Below are 24,085 nucleotides of genomic sequence, written 5' to 3'. Positions count from 1 at the left end.
TGTGCAAATACATGGAACTGGAATCAACTTTAACAGCAGGGCAGAAAAGAGCAAAACTGCTATTGCTGGAAGAAAAAGACTCATTGTCTAATGAAATTACTGCAAGTTCAAAATGTATATGTGCACTGGTCCCACAGGGCACCAGAGGACTGCATCGCAGGAGCGGGAGGAGGAGAAATGAGGGATGCAGGACAAGGCAGGCCTGGAGATTCTGCCGATCAGAAGAACCCAAAGATTATAAAGCAGCTTCAAGCCATCCACTCAGAAAGCACATGAGGAGCGATACTAAGAGCAGGACAAACTTCACACACGCTAATAGGCTACCTATTACTCCAGAAAATCGAGCACTTTGATTTAATGAAGTGGCAGTAAGAGAGAGGCTTAAAACCCAGTTCAGTCCACAACTGCCGGGGACGGCTGCAGTAAGAGAGCGCGCTGTCACCCCTAGGTCTGGAGCTAGCTTCCATACTCCAACTAAAAGCCTAAGTACAAATGGTACAAAGCATGAATTCCCTGCTTTCTAATCCAGTGAAAGCTGGATGAGGTCCTGGGGGTCCCGGACCAAGTTTCCTGGTAGGAAACCTTTAGAAAAATGCTTGATACAAAAAGGAATCTCCTCCCTCACCACTTGTTTGTTTTTTTAAACCAAACACATTTAGTCCTATTCCCCCTTCCATCTTTTCCTGTGCTTCTACAGCAGGAGCCAGAGAAGGAAAGCTGTGTCAGATAAGGGAACTTTGTGTTTTGTTCTGCAGGCAGCTGAGGCTTGTGCTAATTGTTCCAGGACCAAATTCTACAGACAGGGGTAAAGCCAGGAACAGCACTGCCTCCATGCTCAAAAGTTTCATAAAATGAAGGGGAAGGAACTTGCAGTTGCCTCCCAACTCCTGAAGGTGCTTCAAGGAGGATAAAAGCCGCAAGTGTCTCAATTCTTAGGCTTAGGTTCTGAAATAAAACCCGGTGTCTGCCATATCACCTTCTCCTGTCTGCAGTAGTTTCATTTTTGATCCATAAAGAGATGATCACATTAAAAAGGCACATTAAAAAAGTGTCCGTTAGATTTTGAGCTTCCTCGCATTTTTAAACAAGCATTAAAACGAATCAATTTTGATTACCTACCTTTGAAACCCTAGTGAAGTTCCTTCCCCACACTATTCGTTCACAATGCTTTTTGATAGTTTTTCTATCCTTCCCTGGATCACGTCACTTTGTTACTAACAAGGGATGAGGGGACTTATTCTTTGGCTTGTTTTCTGTTTTCCTTTCAATTAGGAAGAGTTCTTGTTTTGTGCCTCTTGAAATCTTGGCTGGAGTGACCTTGTGCAAGGTAGATGCACGCACATCCAGGAGGCAACAGTACACAAAGGGCAAAGACACTGAACTGGGGGTCTCAGATGAACACTGGTTTTATTTTGGGGGTGACCTCAGAAATGCTTCTCCTGCTGCTTTTCTTCACCACATGCTGAATTAAGCACTGGCATGGATACCCAGTGGGGAGACAACTGAAAACAAGTTAAACAACCACCCTACATACTTATGCAATCAGGGAACTGTATCATATAATCATATAAATGCACACATTTTAACTTGGGGAAGAGGGGAGAGATTCCCTACCACCAATGTTTTTATACCACAGGACTTCACCGACTCTAATGAAATAGCTCCCCATGTTCAAGTCGGTAAACAAGAGGGAATCAGGCTCCCAGCCTGCAGCAGAGATCTGCCTGCATCCATCCCCTGAACCTTCACAATAATATGATACACCTATTCAGCCTCAAGAATTGACACGTCCTTACCTTAATCATCTGAGAGAGATCACCTGCATCTGCCAGTTCCAAAACAATGTTCAATTCATTGTCTTCAATAAAAGAATCCAAATACTTAATTATATTGGGGTGGTTCAATTGCTGCCAACAGAAAGAGAGAGAGAGAGAGAGAGAGAACACAAAGTGAATGTACGCTATAAAGGTGTTTCAGTAACGACTCAAAGAAAAGATATATTACCCATCACTTTTCATTCCCATAACTGTCCAGCAAAAGCATCCGTAACAAAAGACAAGTCTACCATATTCTCTGTGCATCAGTACAGACACAAGGATACGTGGGGAAAAAATAATTCACATTATCTCACGAGTGAACCTGGCAAACAAACAAAATAGAAGACAACAGTCTTTTGCAAAGGGCATTTAGTGCCACAGCTAAGGTCAAACTGAATTTCAGGTGCCAGACTCAGATACTCTGGGTTTAATATCATGAGTCTGTGAGAAGCTTGGTGAGATCTACAATTAGTAGGTTTTTCCTTAAGTTTAATATCAAGCTCCAATACCCTAATTACAGTAGTTCTGAAAGCCTCTATTAAAAGATCACTGCTTATCTTGACCCTCACTTCTCTCCTATTTATTTATAAATTAAATTGCCTTCATCTAATATCTTGCTATTTAACCTTGCTTCTTTTCTGTTTTCAATGTTTTCAGCCTTGCTTTATTTTCAACTTTTTACTGTGCCACTTAACAGGCAGTCAGACCAGTCTTTTCAAATATTTTAAAACTGGAATCTCTTCAGCAACCTTCACCCATTTAATATATATTTATTCCTAGTTTTACTTTCAAATTTCTAAAAAAAAATTGCCATTTTATTGTTGTATTCCTTGATTCAAACTTCATTATTTACTCTAAACCTTTATCTACTTAATTACTCCAACACTTGTTTTGTAAATATATATATTTTAAACATGATTGCTTAAATCTGCCATTTCTAATTTTTTATTTTTTTTTTTAAACCCTCTGAAAGGCAAAGATCAATTTAGATCCCTGAAGAGACCTCTATCTGTACTAGGTCTTGAATCAGCCTAATGACTCCTTATTTCACTACAATTAGTTAAAGGTTTGCTATGCACGTTGCAACGAAGGCTCCGAAGCAGCCAACACGGGTGCTCGTACTTGTATTCTGCATGCGAGGCCACTGACAGGAGTGATGGTCATTACCACCACGTTTTGTGTTGGACAGGTGACAAGAGAGAGCTGTTTTTAGGTAAGTTAAGCTGCCGTATTTAATGTTTTCACCACTGCCAATTTTTAAGAAACAAAGTACAGAAGAGGAGGCAGGCGGTTCTTTCAGGAATGGTCTCTGTCCTTTGCATTTTACAAAAATCTAGATCTGGGATGCACAGGTTTCACAGACATTAGGGCTGGAAGGGGCCTCGGAAGATTGAGTCCAGCCCCCAAAGGTGTGATAAGCGGCAGGAAAGCTGACTGTTTGAAGTCCCTGCACGCCTGGAACTAAAGGGTGCATGTATAAGTGCATTAATGTGCTTTAGTTAATGTGCATTAAATCTAGTGCCTCCACTGTGAAAAAAACAATTTAGTACCTCTAAAAACAATTTCCAACTACAGAAAAGCTTCTCTATGGCTTTCTGAAAGCCGACACCTGCAAGGAGTCCTGATATTCTGAAGAGAGCTGCAGAAGCCTGCTGCACAGGTCTGGGAGGACAGGAGGCCTCTCCCAGTTACCGTCTGAAGTTCACAATATGAAGAAATCCTCAAGGTAGAAAGTAGCCCTTGCTTCTGAAATGCAACAGAAGCTGCATGACCCTAGCGTGACTTTGGAGGCTAAGGTACGAGGAAGCCACTGTACCGGTCTCAGGCTATCCTCAATATTCTCCACAAGGAAAGCTTATACGTTTGGAGACACGAATCCTGTTCAACTGGAAATTACTCTTCATGAACAAGAGACATTACCTGAAGTGTGTTGCAACAGAGACCTGACTTGCTTGCATTTCATTTCTGAAACCACAGGACAATGATGCATTTAAGGTATACTCCCATCCTGGGCCACCTTTCCACATATTCACTCCCTGCCCATGTTAAACACTTGTGTGCTCACTCTGGCCTTTTCTTTGTTAATTCAGATTTCACTCCTTTCAATGGCTTTTGTTCCTTTGCATGAGAATCTGCTCACACGGCGCTTTCTGAAATACGCCATACATTTTTTTTTCTCCTGATTTTGGTAGACTTTATTTCCAGAACTAATTTAAGAAACAGGCCTAATATATTAACATTTCTATTTTAATGTCAGAATTTCTTAAAATTAGGAACTGCAATTGCTTGGAAGATGCATGCGATATCTCGATTATTGTGTTATTATTCCCCTTCCCTTGCCTCTTTTTGAATTGCAGATCTCTCACTTGCACACCTAAAATCCAATAAAAATAAATTTAAAATATAAAAAAGCGGGCATTTCATCTACTTGACAGTAGTGACTCCTGTGTGTCTATTTCGTGGGTTACCGAGCCGACAGAAACGCTGTTATGATCCATCATGTTAATCGCTCTGCTCTGCATGCACATTAGGGGATAGATTCTGCTTTGCGATGCCTGGACACTAGCTCACATTAGTGTTAATAGGATCCATGTGTAGGCATCAAGAGGAGAATATTCCCACAAGACTGAGCTTAAAAAAAATGGAAATAACCAGTCGCGGCATTTTTGCTGAATATTTTAAACGACCTCTTCCCTCGAACCTGCTGATCCAAAGCACCTAAGCCAGGGATGACCTGATGTTCCCAAGAAATGTGGTCAACAGAAAAATGTTCTCCAACCCACGCAGGAACTACGGGCACTCTTTCTGGGGCCTCAGGGCTTGCCCATCTGGCCTACCAGCCCCACTCCCACCAGTCACTGATGGCCCAGTCAGCTTGCCGTGTGAGCCTCCTCCAACCAGTCCATGTCTTGGCCTTTGGATCAACAGTACCACCTCATTCTTGCATAGCATTTTTCACTGGAGGCTCTCAAAGCACCTGACAAAGGATAGTCTCATTCTCCTTAGGGAAACTAGAGACAGAAAGGGGTAGAGCTCTAGCACAGTGCTTTAGCAGTCTCTAGCCCCCACTGCCTCTCCAGACTCAACGTATCCTACTGTGGTGCATCCACGCTGAGGGCCGTGAATACAGCTCTTGCAAACAGAGGGAGTCCACGCTCTGATCGGACCTCATCTCTCATGTTACGACACCAGGGAGCTCCTTTCCACTAGGAAAATTCAGGCAGCAGAATTCACCTTTGCCTACAGTTTAGTGTGATGCGTTACCCCTGAATAACCAGGTTCAAACCAGCAACTTTGAAAATGGAAAGTGAAGACTGCAGGCCCATGGAGATATACAGCAAATATTTTTCACTATCTGAAATACAACGGGTTCACAGTCTCGTTCTCTGCTTAATGCCCAGGGCATCAGTATCATGATATGCGTGCCTAGAATATAAACACGGCAGAGGAGAGATTCTCCTTTTTTTTCCCCCCACCGATATACTCACCCATCAGCTTTTGCAGATTTTATAAAAGGGTCTAAAAACAAAATTTACAGCTTATTCCCCGCACTTCTGAACCCACCAGCCCAGAAGTCACGCTGGTTTTATAAAAGCCTTAGTGTAAATTGAGCTTCTACAGTCTGCTATGTCCCTTTGTTAGCCTTTCCTTTAAATAAACCTATCGGAGGCTTGCCATTTCTGTAAGGCTCGTGTATGCATGTGACAGGGAGGACAGGCAGGGGGAGGGGGGTTCACTTGAAATTTCTAATCTTTTGACAGAAGGAAACTGCATAACCTTAATTTTCACAAATCCTTAAATGCGCCAAATGCCCTAGCTCGGGTTATTGACTTTTCCTCATTCCTTTAATGCATCCTAAAAGTTTGATGGAAGTTAATGCCTGATGTGTATGCACAGCAATGCTGTCAGCAAGAGGCATGCAGAAGAGCAAGCCAGTCCTAAATGAGCGAGAGTGGGTGCTGGCAGCCCGGCTGCTGATTATACAGCCATATTACTGAGCGGTTTTACCCTCAGACTTTGACCAGAATTATTCTGAAGGGGATGCTCTATTTTTTGTAGTTCGTGTGAAGTTCTGAATAACTTCCAGACACAGAGAGTTTTCCAATTAATTTACTAGGTTCAAAAAGCAAACAAAAAAAGGAAGAAAAAAAAAACAAAACAGATTTAGAGAACACAATACGTTTCATCTGTATTTGGATAGGAATTTGATTTAAGAAATATAGCAGAGAAGTATCGCTTACTATAGATTCACGATAGCAAATCTGTATAATTTCTTCAAAACAAATTAGAGCTGCAGAGTCTAAGTACATTTGTCAAAAGAAAGGTGGAATGATGTAGTAGGCTGCTCACAACTAAGTTTGGGACTTAAACTTTTTATTCAAGCCAAAAGGAACAAGCATCCCTGCAATAACTAACAATTAAGGGAGAAAAATATTCATTTCTGCATAATATTGTTATACTGGAAGTTGAGGTGCTGAAATGACAGTAGAGGGTTCATTTCTCACTTGAGAAAATATTATTGCCATTCTTTGCTAACATCAATTACAGGCTCATCTGGTAGAAGTAATTATTGACAGTTTTTGTCAAAAACGGAGAAAGTTTAAGGAAAAAAAATTCTAAACCCTTCAGAGCCAATGCCTGGGGGGAAACCCTGCATCTGCAATGCAAACTCAAATCAGACTGTTAAAACCATGCTCCTCTCTCAGAACATGGGCCTGGTCTGCCCAATGCTGTATGCCTGGAAACACTGCTGCCGAGTCCTCAAAATTAATCCTAAATTGTACGGGGAGGCACAGCACCCCCAAGTCAGCTTGTGAAATGTGGAACATAACTACCGTAGGACCACCTTTGTACAGCGGTAAAATGTCCTTCAGTTATTTATATACCGAGCAGTCAGAACAGCCAGCATGGGAGCTATCAATTAACCAGAGATGAGTTGCAGATATTGATTTGACAAGTTATTAGCTTTGCAGCACTGAGTGAAGTGCGTTCCGGGTGCTGACATTGACAGACGTACTGAAGCTGGCCTCTTAAAACCCTCCCTTGTCTCTAAACAAAACCTTGAACAACTCTGCCTTCCAGCCCCTCGGGAATAGAGCTTGCACCTGCACCAAATTATCAAAACATGCTGACCTGTACAATGTCATTAAAAACTGCTTCTCAAGTTGACATTCAGAACTTTGATTACTCTTAGTTGCGATTTGTTCAGTTTCTTGGAAGCTGACTTGTGTATATCTTGGGTAAAATCCGTCATATTTTGTGGGATCTTTCATTCGAAAGCTAATATACATTTGAAAGAAATGCCCTATAAGCAGTATTAATTAAAATATCCCACGTGCATTTGCAATACGATTTATCAAACTGACTTTTCACCATACTTTGAGCACTAGCTTACTTTAGGGTGCTATGCAAGTGTTCAACCTGCAAGAACTGTTCACACTGAGCAATTCTTTATTGCCTTTTTTAACCAGGATGTTGTCATCTGGAAAGGGGAATGAGAAGTATGACAACAGTAGCAGAACACCCAATCATATCTAACAGTGCGCTGTCAAAGGAAAAGATGCAAAACCCGTGGGAGATGATAGGTCTCTGATCAGTATTAATGGGCTTGCTAGCCATAAAACTGACAAACAAACTCGGAATTGTACTTGTCATCATTTATGCCATTTGTCATCATTTTGCATTTCCTGCACGTGCAAAAAGAGGTCAGACCTCAACCCAAGTCTGGGAGCCCATTGGGCAAGTTTCAGGCACACCGGTTTCTACGATGCGAGTGATATTGCTGCTTGCTGGGTGACAGCTGTCAGTCTTCAGAGCATACCCAGCTTTGCCAGGTCTTGAGCCAGCAGAGCTCTTGAACTCAAGTGTGCTGGATCAGGTAGGGTATGAGAGGGTCCTAACACTGTTCCTCACCATCCCAAAACGATGCCTCCAGCCTCTTCTTGAAAGCCTTCTGTGAAAAAACAAACAAACAAACAAAAACCTTCCCTGGGCAGCCTATTCTAGTGCCCTCCCTGTTCTAGCAGAGAGGAACAATGACTCGATCCAATTTCCAGGACTGGACCAGGCCCTTTCTCTGCCACTTAGGTCTTTAAGGAGAAACACCTGGGGAAGGAGTTAGAGTCAACAGTGCAGGAATAAAAAAAAAAATTCTTAAAGGGAAAAAAAAAGTAGTAAAGTGAATGGGGAAGTGCTAATTATCCCTCCATCATACCACCTTTCACTTCTCTTTTGGCAACCCAGATACTACAGTATTCACAGCTTGACATCTGGCTACTTGGTGAGCTTTACACAGGAAGATTTGGAGTTGCCTCTGGTCATCGCATACAGTGAGGATGATAATTGACCATCTAGGTTTTTCTGTCATCTTATATATTTTATTTTCACTCACCTTTGATTCTGATCTATTTGCACACACTGCTCTGAACGCATCCAATGCAAGCATATGACAGTCTCCCACAACCACCCTCCCCTTGTGTGAAGCCATATCCACTGCCAGGATCCCAAATGTACCATCATTTTTATTCATTCATTTTTGTAGATTATTTTCTGTCTCCTTAGTGTTTAGCAGCTGGTCTTTGATCTCATAAACAGCTAAATATAGATTCAATCCCTCTATCTTTGCATAGGCTGGCCACACCTTTACCTAAATTACCATTTTGTATCTATCTTGATGTAACCTGTATTTTTATTCAAATCCTTTTTAAAAATAAACCCATTAAAATTTATTGTGACATTGGCATCTCATGGTACAGGGAGGAATTTTGTCATGTCAGTTCATTCAGTTTTGTTAACATAATTAACTCGTTCAGATCTGAGAAATTTCTGGAAGCTAGAAAACCAAGAAAGCTTGTTTTTCTCTTCTGAAAAAGGGCGACTAGTGATGTAGTAATGCAAAATCTTCAGCATATTAATTAACTTTGTCTCTGATCCTCACTGTTGTGGTTGTAATGGAGCTACAACCTGGGTAAGTAAAGTACCTCTGAACTCCAGGAGCTTCTACTGTCATGAATGAAGAAGGTATTTTCCCCCATCACATGATCCCACACAGAAAGGTACCACCCCCATCCCTGCTTGTAGGTTCATTGGAATATCAGGACATTTGACCCTTGTGTGTAAAAAGACAAACCAAACCTGAAGCACATACTTGTCATGAAAGAACAGCTACAACAATTTGATCCAATTGCTGATGCGGTTTTTTTCCTGCTCCATCTTTCAGTGCAAGCTTCTGGGTTTGAACTAGCTGATTAACTACCTACCAACTTTGCCACCACCAGTTTTCTAAGCTTTTAGTTTGTTCCTTGGAACGTGACAGTTCCTGGCACTGTGGGTCAGAACAGCAGAGAAACATCTCTGTGCAATATTTAAGCATATACTTGTTGTGTCTTCTATATCAGTAAAAAAAATAAAAATAAAAATAAATGGATGAGTAGGAACATCATACATGTTACTGGCATCAATTCACTCACATCAAGCATGGACACAGATGCATCAAAATGCTCAATGCCCTCTGGCCAAATCCTGGCCAGTGGGCAATGCATAATCACCGTTTTTATCAAAAGAAAATACCTTGTTGCTAAAGCACTTGCCATGCTGTGAGCAAGAAAAATAGGGGAACGGGTGGGAGGGTAGAAAGAGATATTCAATACATAAGGCAGAAAACCAAATAAAATTAAGGGGCAGAGAGTAAAAGAGAAGTGTTGCACAAAGCTGCAATAGGAACTATGTAGGTACTGCCCTGCCTAAAGTGAGGTCCTGCTCCAAGCTCCTAATAGGAACTGTAACTTGAAATCATCTGCCTGGATTTGTCATGCAAGACTTGCCCAAAGGACCATAAAACAAAACTCTCTCAAATGGAAAATACTAAGTCACCAGAGAAATCCTTACCTTTAAAAGATCAATTTCTTTAATGCAATCCTGTCTGGCCTTGGCATCCATCATTTCAAAAATCTTCAAAGACAGAATGAGTAGTAGATTAGAAACAAGCAAGAAATGCAAGAGATGCTAAACTTATCATATCTTAAAAAGGAATCTGTTTTTTCACTCCCCTTTGATTTAAATGATACAAATTGTGGTTAGAATCACATGAGGTTGACTTTTTAAGCCACTACTATAAAACAGCAAAATTAACATCAGCACCTACTGGCGATATGCTAAGCAGTGAGAAAAACGAGGTTTTAGTTTGTGGACTTGTTGCCAATTTGGTCATCGTAAAAAGAAAGAGTTATTTAATTTAACACTGTTTTCACATTGTGTATGAAATATTAAATCATATCTTTTCCTCTCCTTAAACAATCCAGAACTGTGCTTCCTTTCACAGACTCCCCTGCATTAATTAACAAGAGTAATGAGCATTAATATTCATTCTTTAATAAGCAGAGTTCAAGTCATTGGTACCAAGAATTTAAAAGATCTGTTCAAGAATTAGACATTTCTTTTAGCAAAATGCTGTTCAAAAAACTGCATGGTACTTTAATCCTAGATATAAGCTTGCAGCGTGTTTGTGTGAAATATCTTCAGATTTGTTTTTAACAACATATCATTTAATGAATACAGGAAGAAGAAAAAAAAAACCTCTTTCTATAATTTTATTCCACCAGTGAAAAGTCTGGCCACTGAAACCTTTAATCGAGCATGTCAGCTGCTCCCCTGTTCCCAAATATCAATGGTGTTCTTTCGAGAAGAGCAGCGAGCCAGGGTTTCCACCCCTGAGTTTATGTCCTCAACCATCTGCCCCTTTTCTGTCAACCTTTCATGACACTCCATATTCCCATACTCTAGTCCTGTGTCAAGAAGTTAGTTTCCTAATTTTATGTCTATGCCAATCAACACCTTGGGGTTTTTTGTTAGGGGTTTTTTCTACGTGTTATCCAAAAGTAAACAAGACAAATCCTTTTGAAAAAATGAATGAAAAGTGGCATGAAAATACAATAGCTCCACATCAGTGTTGTTAGAGAGATCTATCCAATTCTAGACCCAAAGGGCAAAGATTGGGTGGCACAAACACATTGGCTCTGATCCAGTCAAGACAGGAGCCGAGCTGGATTTGTCTGCTGGGAGCGAAGTAATTCCTAGATATTAGGGACTAGAAGGGACCTCACGGGATCATCGGGTCCAGCCCTCCTGCATCTGGGCAGGAAAGACAGCTGGGGTCAAATGACCCAAGCATGGTGCGTGTCAAGACGTTTTTTCAGGGGACAGGTTAAAAAAAATTACTGGACACCAAGCCTTGGAATCTGCTCCCAGTTATGGCACTGACTCATTGTGAGCCTAAGACAAATCAGTTTATCTCCGTGCCTCCACAAATCCCATAGAAGACAACCACAACACTAACACTGCTCCTGTCTATGAGAGTCAACGGTGACCACCATCCACTGCAGCAATTCAGACAGGGAAAAAAAAAAGACTGCCAAACACCAACAAATTCAAATGACAAATTAGGCACAATTTTTTTTTTTTTTAAATACAATGGGGGCAATTAACCAGTGGAATACCCCACCAACAGATTCAGATCTTCTGATGTTTTCAAATCAAGACTTAATGCCTCTCTAGAAGATATGCTTTAGCCATACACAAGTTAAATTCGTGGCCTGTGATCTGCAGCTCATATCAGATGATCTAATCGTCCCTTCAGGGCTTGACTCTATGAACTGTCCCTTTCCATCCTTTCCACTGGCGGGAGAATTCTGACGGGGAGAAGGCACTTCACCTACAAAAATCTGTGAAAAATCAAGCAGAAGTCTGAGAATGGTCTCTTTCACCCATAAAACCATCAGCTCTTCCATTTGAATGCCCACCTGAACTTTCTTTAACGCCACAGGTTTTCTGTCCAGAAGGCAAGTTGCTTTGTAGACTTCGCTGAATTGCCCTCGGCCAATCTTTTTCTCTATTTGAAAATCTGCCAAGGTGCAGCGGTATGGGTAGGACGTCAGATGCCTCTGCTTATTCAAAAGAAATAAAACAGTCAGTGAATGAGAAAAACTCAATTGGAACACAACGAGTTGAGATTTCTCCAACTCTCTTGCTCCACGCTCACAATGCTGCAACTTCTATCGTTACTGATAATACAAGGTTGAAAATGTTGCGTAGTTAAGAGTGACGGCATGGGTCTGCCACAAAAATCTCCTCTCGTGGAAGCAGGCTGGATTCCTTTGCCTGACAGCAACCTTCCTTGTCTACGCTAGGCCGCACCGTGCCAGGGCACCGAACGGGGAAAGTTCAGGACCTCACTGAAAAGTTCCTTTGCTACCCACAAAAATTAGCCTACAGGAAGCAGACAGGCCTTGTTCAACAGGTATAAACCATACGATTTCCTAGTTCATCACAAACGCTTTTTTACTTCCTCATTTTATACCTACAGATTTCAGTTCTTTTGTAGTAATTACAGCAGCAAAATTTATGCCCCAGCGTAAAGCAGACAATTTCTGACACATTTTTATTCCTCACTTTAAAATATTGCGAGTTAACAAAAACCCCAAATCTAAATATAAAACAGAAGATACTAGTTAACAGCAATGATTATGAAAATGTATACAAGGAAATTTAGATTGGTAAACATCTTAATACTTTTGCTTTTACTTCTGAGGTGCAAGAGCTGGATCTAGGCTGACTTACACTTGTCTGTAAATATAGTCATTATTGGTCTTAATGCAATTGATGCTACTAATGCATCTAGGTTAGTGCCTTAGAAAAGAAAAGAAAAAGTCCCGGTCTCCTGTGTAAATAACTAATTAGGCCCAAACTGCTGTCTCCCCAGCTACTCACCCGCAAATCAACTTTGTGCATTATTTTCACAAGGGACAGATTGACTACCACTTTCGAGCAGTCTCAGGTAAATATGTAGTTAGGCAGGTATATGCAGCATAACAAGCATTATGTACTCTATAGACCAGGAACTGCTCCCTCGAGCCATTCTGGTCTCTTCTATAATTAACAGGAGTGCTAACCAACATTTAAAAAAGAAATTATGAAAATTAATGACTTAAAGTTGCTGTGCATGCCAAGTAGACCATTTTAAGCTTTTAAGAGTTCTCATCACAAAATAAAAATGTAATTAGACCAGCTTGTAGATTAATCCCTCAAAAAATTCACTCTTTTAATATAAGTCATTATTAACAATTGAATCTGCAGTTGACAATCCTAGCAGAGGTGCCCTGGACTAAATAGGCTGTGGAGACTGTACATTTGAAGGAAAGAAGCTTCTGCTGCTGTTGCTGTTACCTAACCTGCTCCACGGACAACACAGGCTTTAGGATTTAGGAGACATCATCCCAGAAACTTCCAATTATGCTGCATTTGTGACAATGAAACAGAATCTCTCTCTTACCAGGCCTTAAAATTGGTGATAATTTAATGAGCAAAAAAATCAGCAGAAATAGGTTATTAAGGTATACAACATATTAAAAAAAAAGTGTCATTCTTGCATTTACAAATAAAATATACATCTGGGTTTACAGCTGGGTGCCTAATTCTGACCCACAACCAAAAATAATTGCTGGAGGTTTTGTAACCAAGATTATATACATTTCATACAAGCTGTTACAAAATGCCATGTTCTGCAGAAGACTTCCAAATCTTCTCCACTGGAATTTTTTTTTTTTTTTTTTTTTTTTTTTTTTTTTTTTTTTTTTTTTTTTTTTTTTTTTTTTTTTTTTTTTTTTTTTTTTTTTTTTTTTTTTTTTTTTTTTTTTTTTTTTTTTTTTTTTTTTTTTTTTTTTTTTTTTTTTTTTTTTTTTTTTTTTTTTTTTTTTTTTTTTTTTTTTTTTTTTTTTTTTTTTTTTTTTTTTTTTTTTTTTTTTTTTTTTTTTTTTTTTTTTTTTTTTTTTTTTTTTTTTTTTTTTTTTTTTTTTTTTTTTTTTTTTTTTTTTTTTTTTTTTTTTTTTTTTTTTTTTTTTTTTTTTTTTTTTTTTTTTTTTTTTTTTTTTTTTTTTTTTTTTTTTTTTTTTTTTTTTTTTTTTTTTTTTTTTTTTTTTTTTTTTTTTTTTTTTTTTTTTTTTTTTTTTTTTTTTTTTTTTTTTTTTTTTTTTTTTTTTTTTTTTTTTTTTTTTTTTTTTTTTTTTTTTTTTTTTTTTTTTTTTTTTTTTTTTTTTTTTTTTTTTTTTTTTTTTTTTTTTTTTTTATAAATCTACCCAACTCAAAAACTAGCATACCGACTATAACGCGCAGCCAGCTAAAACCAACTTCAAGAGCCATTTTCAAAACACCTCCAATACAAAAAACATAGAAAACAATGAAAAGCCAGGTTCTTGCACACTTATGGAAGGTGAAAGTTTCAGTTTTATTACTTAAAGATGCCCTGATATACAAAATGCAGCTCTACACCACAAATGACAGCGCAAAGTCCTTTCATCCTGTGTCCCCTTCACCTCTTTGTGTTGTTCGTAGCCACAAGCTTTTTCGTTCCTACATGTCTGCAGAACGCCCCGTTCACAGATGTTCCCAGCTGGCTACGCAAGTATTAAAACTCAGAAGATTTCCGTCAAGAACATACCATTGCTATAAATGTGCACGTAGAGGTGCCTACCAATTCTAGCTGAGACCAAAAAAAATAGCACAGAGCCATCAGGTTTGCGCCAAATTTCACAATGCAAGTAGCAGACAGTGGCAAATTTAACTTGAGGCCATCATCATCTTCATCATCTCCCTCAGTTTAAATGCCCTAAAAGAGCAAAAACACTCCCCTTGCCAGAGTGACACCCAGAGTAATCGCTTCAGAAACAAAGCCCTGGGTAAGAACATTTCCAGCCCCAGAGCCCATAAACAGTCTTGCAGTACTGTTTGGAAAGGATTTGATTACTCTGGGCTGAAAAAAAACAATCAGAAGTCTACAGCAAGGGCAACAGCCTGGGCAAACAATTAGGTTAATTTACAACTGGCCTTTCATTCAGCGAGGTCAGTCATATGGAAAGAGGAAGCTAATTACAGGGAGCATTTCCCTTGAACTATTATTGCCTCAGACTTTGTTACTTCCTCTTTCCAAAAAGTGGCGCACGCAGGAACATGCACTGCTTTTCTCCCCACCTTCACAATCCAATCCAGTATAGGGGTTATAATCTACATTTTGTCCCATTTATAAAAAGGGATGCGACTGTCATGAGGTTTGCTGGGTTTGAAGCTTTGTCACGTTCAGAAGTTATCATGCGCCACTAGTTCAGTTACAATAAGAACTCAGGACAAGTTTCTCTTCTCTTCGTCTCTCTCCTCCACGTTGCACGCTGATACTACAACGTATTGTCACTGATACTGTTTGGAGAAACGAATTTGAGCTTAAGGATTGTCAACTATGCGCCAGACTGTTAATGCAACAGCTGCTTTAGCATCCACGGAGTGTCATTTCAGTTATTCACTGTCAGCCCCCCAAAACCTCCCATTAATATTAGCAATGTGAGGTTACGTACAGCGAACCATACTTGTCAACATTCGGACTTCACAGCTTTGGCAGCTCTTGAAAATTTACTTTTAGAAAAGTTCCCCTTGACAAGAGCCTGGCGTACAGTCTGGCAGTTTTCATTCCACTCCAACAAGTCCTGATCCAATTCAGGACAGATGCACCGTTCTTCATCGGTGAATTCAGAAGAAGGACCAAGGATGTGGTCAGACATATTTGCACCAACTGATGGATAAATATCATCTCCTATTCTGATCTTATACAAATGCTTTCCCAATAAGGATAAATTAATTCAGCTATTTGTTATACAGTCAAATCACCGTGCTAAGTCTGGATTACAATATTCAGCCAAAAAAGGTGTCTCACTGTTTAAACATGCAAAACGTGCCTATTTAGTCTTTAAAAAAAACCTCATCAAAAGACGTTCCTTAGCTGTGACGGTGAATTGGTGCCTCTTCTCCTGAGGGGCTTACTGATTAGGACTGGGAGGTTATACAAGAACTTTTCCTATATTTCCAAAGCACCAGAATGACCAAGAGAGATCATTATAACCGTGTGGGAGGGCCTGCCCACCCCACACCTCTCCTGTTCAGATGTCATCATTTAAAGGAAGCTATTCCAAGAAACATTCAAACCAAAAGAATTCAACACGTCTCAGTCCAAAAAAGGGGCCTTTGCTTATGGCAACAATGGGATAGAGTACACCTAGAAGCATGACTTCTCTGCTATGCTGGGTTCAGTCTACTAAGACAACAAGCTGTTGAAAATATAGCCATTTGGTAGGGATTACCTACGCTTATCAATAGCAGAAGTGATCCTTGCACAGCATTAAAGGAATGTTTGCACAAACCCATGGTTTGTATTTTAGATGGACCCAAGCAGGAAGCTGAACACAGCCGACACGTTACATATCTTAGTAACCTTTCAAATCATCATGCACCCAATATCTGGCCAAAGGAGTAACGCTCATCCAAATGCAAGCAAAAGATCTGTGTTGGAAACAGGAACCCCATTCGTTTGTTTTTCATACATTGTAAAAATATAAATGTGTGTTTAAAATGCAAATTAATATTCTGTGCACGTGTCAAGAAATATCTAGTGACTTAACTGAAAAAATAAATAATGCTAGTAGACTGACAAGGTAGATGCAGGTGTCCTAACCACTTCTAGCCTAGTTGGCATACAAAGTCTGCTTGCCATGCTGGAGTTAATGCTGGGTGATGACTGGACACCTCAGCTGATATGTTCTGGCATCCTCCAGGACTACAGCTGCACATTTACATATGCAATGACCTAGATTTGCATTTGCTATCACAACCTATCAGACCTAATTAAAGTAATGGAGCTTTCATAAAGCCTAGGAGAGGATGTGAGATTACAACATGAACCAAAAAGCATGCTTGGGTCAGACCAAACCCTACCGAAAAACTGCCTATTGTCTAGGATGGGCCATTTGTCATGTGCCTTTTTGTTCCTGCATTTAACGCCAGCATGTAGTTCTTCTGAGTTCTGTTGCAAAGGAACAGACTTAACGCTTGGTAAACATCTCGCAAGGAAAATTTCGCTCCTATTCTGACCTTTTGCAAATATATTTCACCACTTTAATAAGGGGAACTCTGTTTTTTTGCAGATCCTTCATAGTTTAATCCTTGATAATACTTTTCAGGGAAGCTGTCAAAGAACAGACACATACAAATCATGTCTCACAAATGGATAGCTAGAACCGTTCCCCTGGAGCGATACCTCTACCGATCTAAAATACCAGGTCGGTGAAACCTTTCCACCCACTTACATTTCAGGAGATCTTCACCTCTCCAGGCACCAAGGTCAGCACAGAGGCAGAGCCCAGCACCAGTACCTCCCAAACACATTTGGGATACATTAACTGGCAAGTTTTGTACATAACCATGATTTGAACTTCATCCCCGGAGTATGAAAATGCAGTGATTTGACTCATCCTATTCCCAGGCCAGCTGTAAGATTGGGAAGAACTGATTTTTGAGACAAAGGCTTCTCTCTCCATATCTACACAACAGTGTCTCATTTTTCTGCTGATCTGTAAAAGAACTAGACAAAAATTTAGGTCACCCATGTCCCTCATTCGGATAAAGCTGCTATTTGTTTTCAAAGCACCACGCAGAGATCGTCCCAACAACCAGCTATTCTGGACAAAGTCCCTGGCACATCCAGGGCTGACATGAGCCCGGTCGTGGGGACAGGCCACCTTCCTCAAAATGCTTCTAAAGGAAACGATTGCCAGATCCTTCAGCACCAAATTCTGGTGGTTAATGGGATTTCCTGCCAAAACAGGAGAATTAATGAGGTTTCACATTCTAAAAAAAACCAAACAGAGAAACTCCTCAGAGACGCATGTGATAAGATGACTAATTATATCAGCTGCTCCGAGGCAAACTTTAATTATAAAGGAATATCGGCCGACATTTCCTACAACACAATCTAGGCAGACAGAGGGTTAAAACAATTCCTCACTATATATTTACTCCTTCCGAGTAGGCTTGGGCACCTCCTGATGCATCATCCGTTATAATGGTACCCAGGCGCACAGACTAGATTGCCTTCTGCACTTCAAGGGGGCTTCTGTTCATCTTGAAGAAGCTAATAAAAGATATCAAATTCACCCAAGGAACCTTGTCCCCCTTTCCAATACACTCATGCTCAGCAGCTAGCTTCCCAGTTTACAATACTCTAAGGAGAGTGCACAAGCATGACCTGAGACTTCTCTGGTCTTACTAAAATGGGCTATTCTGCTCGGCCATACTCCCAACACGACATGGGTCCGATTCCCAATCAAGCCAGCGTGGCCACGAAAGGCTAACACAGAGACGAGGTCAGAACACTGCATACTTCAGTTCCAGGGGTAAACAGGTTGCTTTCCTGCACATCTCTTAACATTTACAGTTGCAGTTGATGCCTTTCCGTTTTCTGACAATGACTTTTCATCAATTATTAAACCTATTCCACCTCTTCTGGAGGGAACCAGCTACAAGCAAACAGAAACAGGGGAACAAGGAACTCTCTCTTAAAGAACTTTGAAATGGGAATGTGTGTCCAGTTTTAATACAGAATTCAAATATGGTACCTGCTGGGAGATGCAGTATTTCTTCTGCAGGCTTTCAGTCTCTGGGACAGTTGATATAATGCGTTTCAACACCACTAAATTAACTAACTATTAAAAATCTAATAGTTTGCAACTGCTGAACAGTTCTAAGATGGTTGTGGCTAGAAGCAGGCAATGCTGTTGTTGACCCATGATACCAGAAAGAGACTAAGACATTGAGCAAAATCTCAGCAGAATATTAACACCATGTGGAAGTGGGTGCATGGCAGCTTTACCCAGAAGCACGGAGAAAACTAGGTTTTGGTAGGGCTAGAAAATGGAAATGCCTCTACTAACTGCCCACAGTCTAAACAGTAAATAATTATTCATAAATTCAGTTGTTTTTTCCTGCTTGATTGGCATATAGGGAAGCCAGAGCTAGTTGTAAGTGTGCACTCATGACCACCAGGGCACAGAAAGTTCTGTGCATCTCTGATGTACCTAAAACCAACTGTGTGTGGGTAACCAACAGTTAAAAAGAAAAAGCTATACATTACAGGCCTTAGTTATCAAACAAAAAAATCATCCCCCACCCCCTCATTGGAGCATGAAACAAATATTTTTAAAAACAGAACAAAACAAAACAACAAAAACATTGGCCCAATTAATTTTCTGAAATCTCATTAAAAAATTTAGTCCAAGTAAGTCATAGACTTCTGACCTGAATTTTAATTATCTTTACGCTGGATGTAAGCTTTTTTCTGATATTTGCAATGCATCATTAATTTTAAAGCAACTGTTTCTATGCTTTTAAAGTGCATACTTCATCTGAATGACATTTACCGTAAACTAATTTCACCTTTAAAAGACATCTGTGATAGTACATAGGGAAGCTTTAACACATACAGTATAATGTATATGTATTCAAAGGACTGATTTAATATCAACATCAATTATTCAAATCTCTTTATGACCTGTCAAATGGTACATCCATCTCCTAAGAGTAAAAGTCTTCCTGAAAAATGTTCGGTATGTTTTGAGAAGGAAATGTTGCTTCTGACATGGATTTGTGAAAATACATTAGGAAGATAAACTGGAAAATGTAAAGATTCCCACCTCCACCAACCAGAACAGGAAAACGATGGGCTCTAAAATAGGAAATATTGCTCAGATATTACATGCAATTATTTCACTAATACCTGAGCCTTAAGAACATACAAGATCTCAAACGTCTGGACTTCACAGCTTTGGAAACCTAACCGTACAGTCACCCTGAACTATCAGCTAGAATTTAAGCTGGCTGAACAACTGGGCTTGAGTTTCAAAATGTTATCGTCTCTATCAAAATACACGTATACTGGCTAATGAAAAGTTGATAGTAGAAAAGAGACACCACCATTGGTTAATAGCCCATGTCAATATTCACTTGAGAAGCAAGCTGGGTGCTCCAGGGAATTGTAAGTGGAACAGACTTATTCCAGACTGGAATACATAGTATGGAACATGGTGCCAATGTAGTGGAATAGAATAGTGGGTAATAAATTCAAACCTGCATCCAAGACGGAGTGACCAATATCTGTACCAGAAGCAGACCTAGCACCTGAGAACTGTAGTAAGTGGCAAAGAGAAGATGTTGAAATGTGTCATAAGGCTTGTAAAACTAATTTTTTTTAATTAAAATAAAAATCCCACATTTTTTAAATGTCATTTTATATACCCCTTCCATAATCTTTATTACTTACTGCTACGCACAGCAAGCAATCTGCAAATGTGAATTATCACCCACCCGCAATCAGGAACATTACTAGGAAAACAGTGCTGGGCTGATAAGGAGCCAGAAGCCTGGCCAAGATTTTATTGGGTCCTCTCTATATTTATATATTCACTTACTCTAATTAGAAAACTTCTAAATATGAAGTTCTATAGCGAGTCATAAGGAAAAGGTTAACTAAAACACTAAATATAAATACTGCAGATGAGCAGCAAGGGATGGCTCTAAACTAGCACTGCAGGTCTTCTGGGGCAAGTTTGCAAGAAACTGTGACATGTAGTCAATTTATCTCTCTTAAAGTCAAAATTATATACCTTTTATTATATCTGCAACTTATAACAAAATAAATATCAAGCCACCAGAGTACCATGGCTGTATCCCCAAATTCGATGAAGCAGGAAAATCCTCCAGAATGAGAGCTATACATAGGGCAGGAAGCAGAAGAGACCTGGGTGCAACTCAAAAGCTGTGCCTGCACTAGCACTTTATATAACTTGAAAAGAAAAGAAAACACTTTTCCCCAACTTGCCTAAGGGACTTGAAAGGTGGCAGTAGCTGTAAAGCAGTATTGGATAAAACCACAGCCTCATTACTGAAGTGTGGTCCGGTAGAGGAAGGCAGGGCATCACAAACTCTGGATCCCAAGTCTACTTTTTATGTGGCAATAAGCAAGTTGTTGCCTCCACTTTGCTATCTCTCAAATAGAAATAATGCACTTCTGGGAAGGACTGAAAGCATCTTCCTTTTTATTTTCTTTAAAAATGAAAAGAGTGAAAATGACTGTAAGAAAATAACTGATCTAAAAAATGGAAACAACAGAAAAGAATTAATCCTGTTCTGGTCCTTCTGCAGATGAAAAGAGTAATCATTTAGTTTCTCCCGCAGCTAAGACCTTAGAAGCCCTATCTGCTCAACAAAAACATCTCACATGTGACACTTCCATAGGAGATGCTGGGCTAAAACTGCCTTCCTTCCCAAATCCCTCTCACCTGTAAACTACTGCATGACATGCCAGCATAACTAGCGGCAACAACTGCTGCATTCCCACTGCACAGACACTATGACACTTGGGAGCCTTCCAGGTGAGAAGTACCGAAAAATATATTATTCTCATTTTGTTTCTACCAAATAGAAAATCAGAGATGCTTCCATGCATATTCATGATGATATGCCAAGAAGCTGATATAGTAATTTCCAGTGCCAAGATAATCCTGCATTAGTCCTCAAACTGGGAGTTTGCAGAAAGGAGACATTTCAGCTTTCCCATAATGCTATATATATTGGCTTACTCAGCATTAGTGCTTTAAAAGCAATAGCAAAAAAATGAACGATCTTTTTTTCCAGCCCATATCCGTAACCTGGATCATCTTCAGAAAAGCTAACACACTCAGAGACCCCTATTAACATAACTTAGGTACTAACAGGGTTGGGGGAAATCATCACTGAACAGTGACCATACAGCCAAATGAGGCTGATCAGCATCAGGGTAACAGCAGTAAATAGAGTATTAGCTACTAATTACACTTAACTATGTCATTACAAATTCTAACATGTGCTCCAAGATGCCATGAATGTATCTGCTGCATAAGAACACTTCCTCATCTTGTTCATGAAATAATTACAGGGGCTCCATCCTGCCAAATGAGGCAGTAATTAACCCTAATTGCTCAAAATGCAACTGGCTAATTCTAGAAGATTAATCAAGGGGATTCAATTATTATTAAATGACTTAATATGACAAATTGCTACATTAGGGGGAAGGAGGGGGCTGTGTTCCATCCTATGTATTTTCAAGGCAGTGCAGCACAAGATACACTCATCACTGTACTGTATATGCAGGCAACTTGGCTTTTGGAAAGCTTATACTGTGTTTTGCTGCAGCTTTTCAGTGAATTATCCCTGCTCAAGAAACCCCAAATATTACTGGATCCAGTATTTAAAATGACAAACTGACACCCACGCTTCCTTCTACAGTCTGGAATCCAGTCACACTTCCACCAGTCCTCTCAAGTATATATTTTTTTCATTGCACAGTCTTTTTGGTTACTACTCACATGGTGCACAGGTAAAACTTAGCTGTTCTGATAATGCTGACCATTTGAAACAACTGCGGAAGGGGGAGGCAGCCAGAAGCCACAACAATCAGAATAATTTCTTGACTACATTGAAAATCTGAAGCTATTTTCAGCATAAAACCCAACAATACCTCTTCTCCGTTTTTGTGGAATGCCATGTACAAGAAAGCAAGCACCACTGCAAGGAAATGTGTTTGTGCACACAAAAAACAATTGAGGAAGCAAGATCCCAGAGGCTCCAAAGACTTGGAAGCACGGCATAACATTTCATCTAGACCAAACTGTTTCTTCTATTTGGTAATTATCACTTGAATATGCACTATTAAAATATGCAAGCAGATAAAAATTATATTTATTCATTTAAATTCAAATGACTTCTTTGGCCTCTGTCTGAAGAACTGCAGCAGCAGACAGTCAGCGTGGCATGAGCTTTTTATATCTGACTTCAAAAACACTTGCTTTAAGTGCAACGACTGAAAATGTTAATGATCCTAGGAAGATGGGAAACAAAGGATTTGAGGCAACACTCTCAGGCTGTCTCCGCCAAAGTCCTGATATGCCCCACATGTGTTATGATATTATTTCTTACCAGAAAAACCGCAAAGGACCGTGGCATCTTTTGGTAAAAGGTGATTTATATTCTTAGGATTTAAAGGACAAAGTGTGCTTACTTGAGGATCATGCTGATATTCCTGTCCTGGCAGTTTGCAAAGAGGGTTGTTCTGGTCCCCTAGATGATGTGGATGGTTATGTTGTCCTTCCATCATAACATGCCAAATTCTGCCCTAAGAAGTGTGCTGAAATTAAAAAGAAAAGAAAAAAAAGACAGTCATATCACTGTTGCCAATCCAACACATTAAAAGCAAGAAGCTTGTGTGTCTGGGGAAACGCATGTACAAGTTTGGACATAAACAGAGGAAGAGATGCTGATCTTTTCCTCCCTCCGCTCCAGTGGTTGCATCTGTCTAGGAAATGCCTGAAGTAAGAATCCTTCCTCTTTCGCTATGCTTAACTTCCATAGAAACCCCAAAGTCCTTCCAGCTTCGGTACGAAGACAGCAACCGGCCGAGCACATTCTGACTCTCCATAGTGGTAGGTAAGGTAAGGTAAGGTAGGTAAGCAGGAGCTTTGACACAAGTATGAATACGAAGCAGAATTGCCTGGATGTTATTGTTTTACATCACTTGTATGTTACTCGTGTAAACCAGTGCTGCACCAGTTGAAATCTCAAATTAATTTTGGAGCAATTGTTATCATTGCTTTCAATGCCCTAAGTTCCTAATGTAAGATGCAAACAATCTGGGAAAGTTAGCACATTTACCAGTCGTTTAAAAAAACCTTTACCAATATCCAGTAATTCTCAACAATTCCCAAGCAAGTCACATTTCCAGTCTTCCTCTGAAGCATCAGGAATTCCCCTAAGTTAGCAGACAGAAGGACAAGCTGCTGTCTTAGATCAACCTTTGGTTTCTGAATTCAGAGACCTGGGTTAATGAAACGGCACTGGAACACGGCTCTGGCCCAACTAACCACGCCCCCTTGCGATAGTGCATAAGCTGCAAAACCACTTTACTGGAAAATGCAGGCCACCTACTTCAGCTCACGCCACGTTTCATAAGGGAGCAAAACCTTCCCTAGTTCAAGGAGTCGAACGGCCTACTTTTACCCTTTGGGCCCAGCGAAAGGAAGCTGTGCGAGACGCTGGAAATAGCTTCGCTAGCGATGCAACCTGATAGAGCCTAGATCATCTCTGGCATTCATCAGCAACTAGACAAACGATGAAGTCTGGGGAAGGAATACGCAATGGAGGAAGAAGAAATACACACAGGTCTGAAAGAATTTTTAGAAGTGCCTACCCTTGTTTCAAGCAGCACAACGATGAAAACAGGAGTGGTGTAATAAAGCACAATGGAAGCTGACAGCAACTTACTGTTATTTTAGATTGCATTCACTTTCATTAAATTCTAGTTTGGGATC

General features: G+C 39.8%; 1 protein-coding gene across 8 annotated transcripts in view; it reads right to left on the bottom strand.

The window, feature by feature from the left end:
* Positions 1-24,085, bottom strand: part of NEK6 (NIMA related kinase 6) — a 169,154-nt gene that overhangs the window by 34,272 nt on the left and 110,797 nt on the right. For 5 of the 8 annotated variants that reach the window (XM_025194294.1, XM_025194300.1, XM_025194321.1 and 2 more), the window contains 5 exons: positions 22,780-22,905; positions 11,615-11,758; positions 11,390-11,536; positions 9,705-9,767; positions 1,797-1,907 (listed from right to left, as the gene is read on the bottom strand). In XM_025194294.1, coding sequence (XP_025050079.1) covers positions 1,797-1,907; positions 9,705-9,767; positions 11,390-11,536; positions 11,615-11,758; positions 22,780-22,875 — 561 coding nt within the window. In that variant the 5' untranslated portion in view covers positions 22,876-22,905. The remainder of the gene's footprint in view (positions 1-1,796; positions 1,908-9,704; positions 9,768-11,389; positions 11,537-11,614; positions 11,759-22,779; positions 22,906-24,085) is intronic. The other 3 variants (XM_025194329.1, XM_025194332.1, XM_025194336.1) reach the window with 3 other exon arrangements.

This window comes from Alligator sinensis, unplaced genomic scaffold, assembly GCF_000455745.1.
Source record: "Alligator sinensis unplaced genomic scaffold, ASM45574v1 scaffold611_2, whole genome shotgun sequence".
NCBI lineage: Eukaryota > Metazoa > Chordata > Crocodylia > Alligatoridae > Alligator > Alligator sinensis.
Note: the sequence above shows the minus strand (reverse complement) of the source record. Positions and strands in the feature narration are given on the sequence as shown.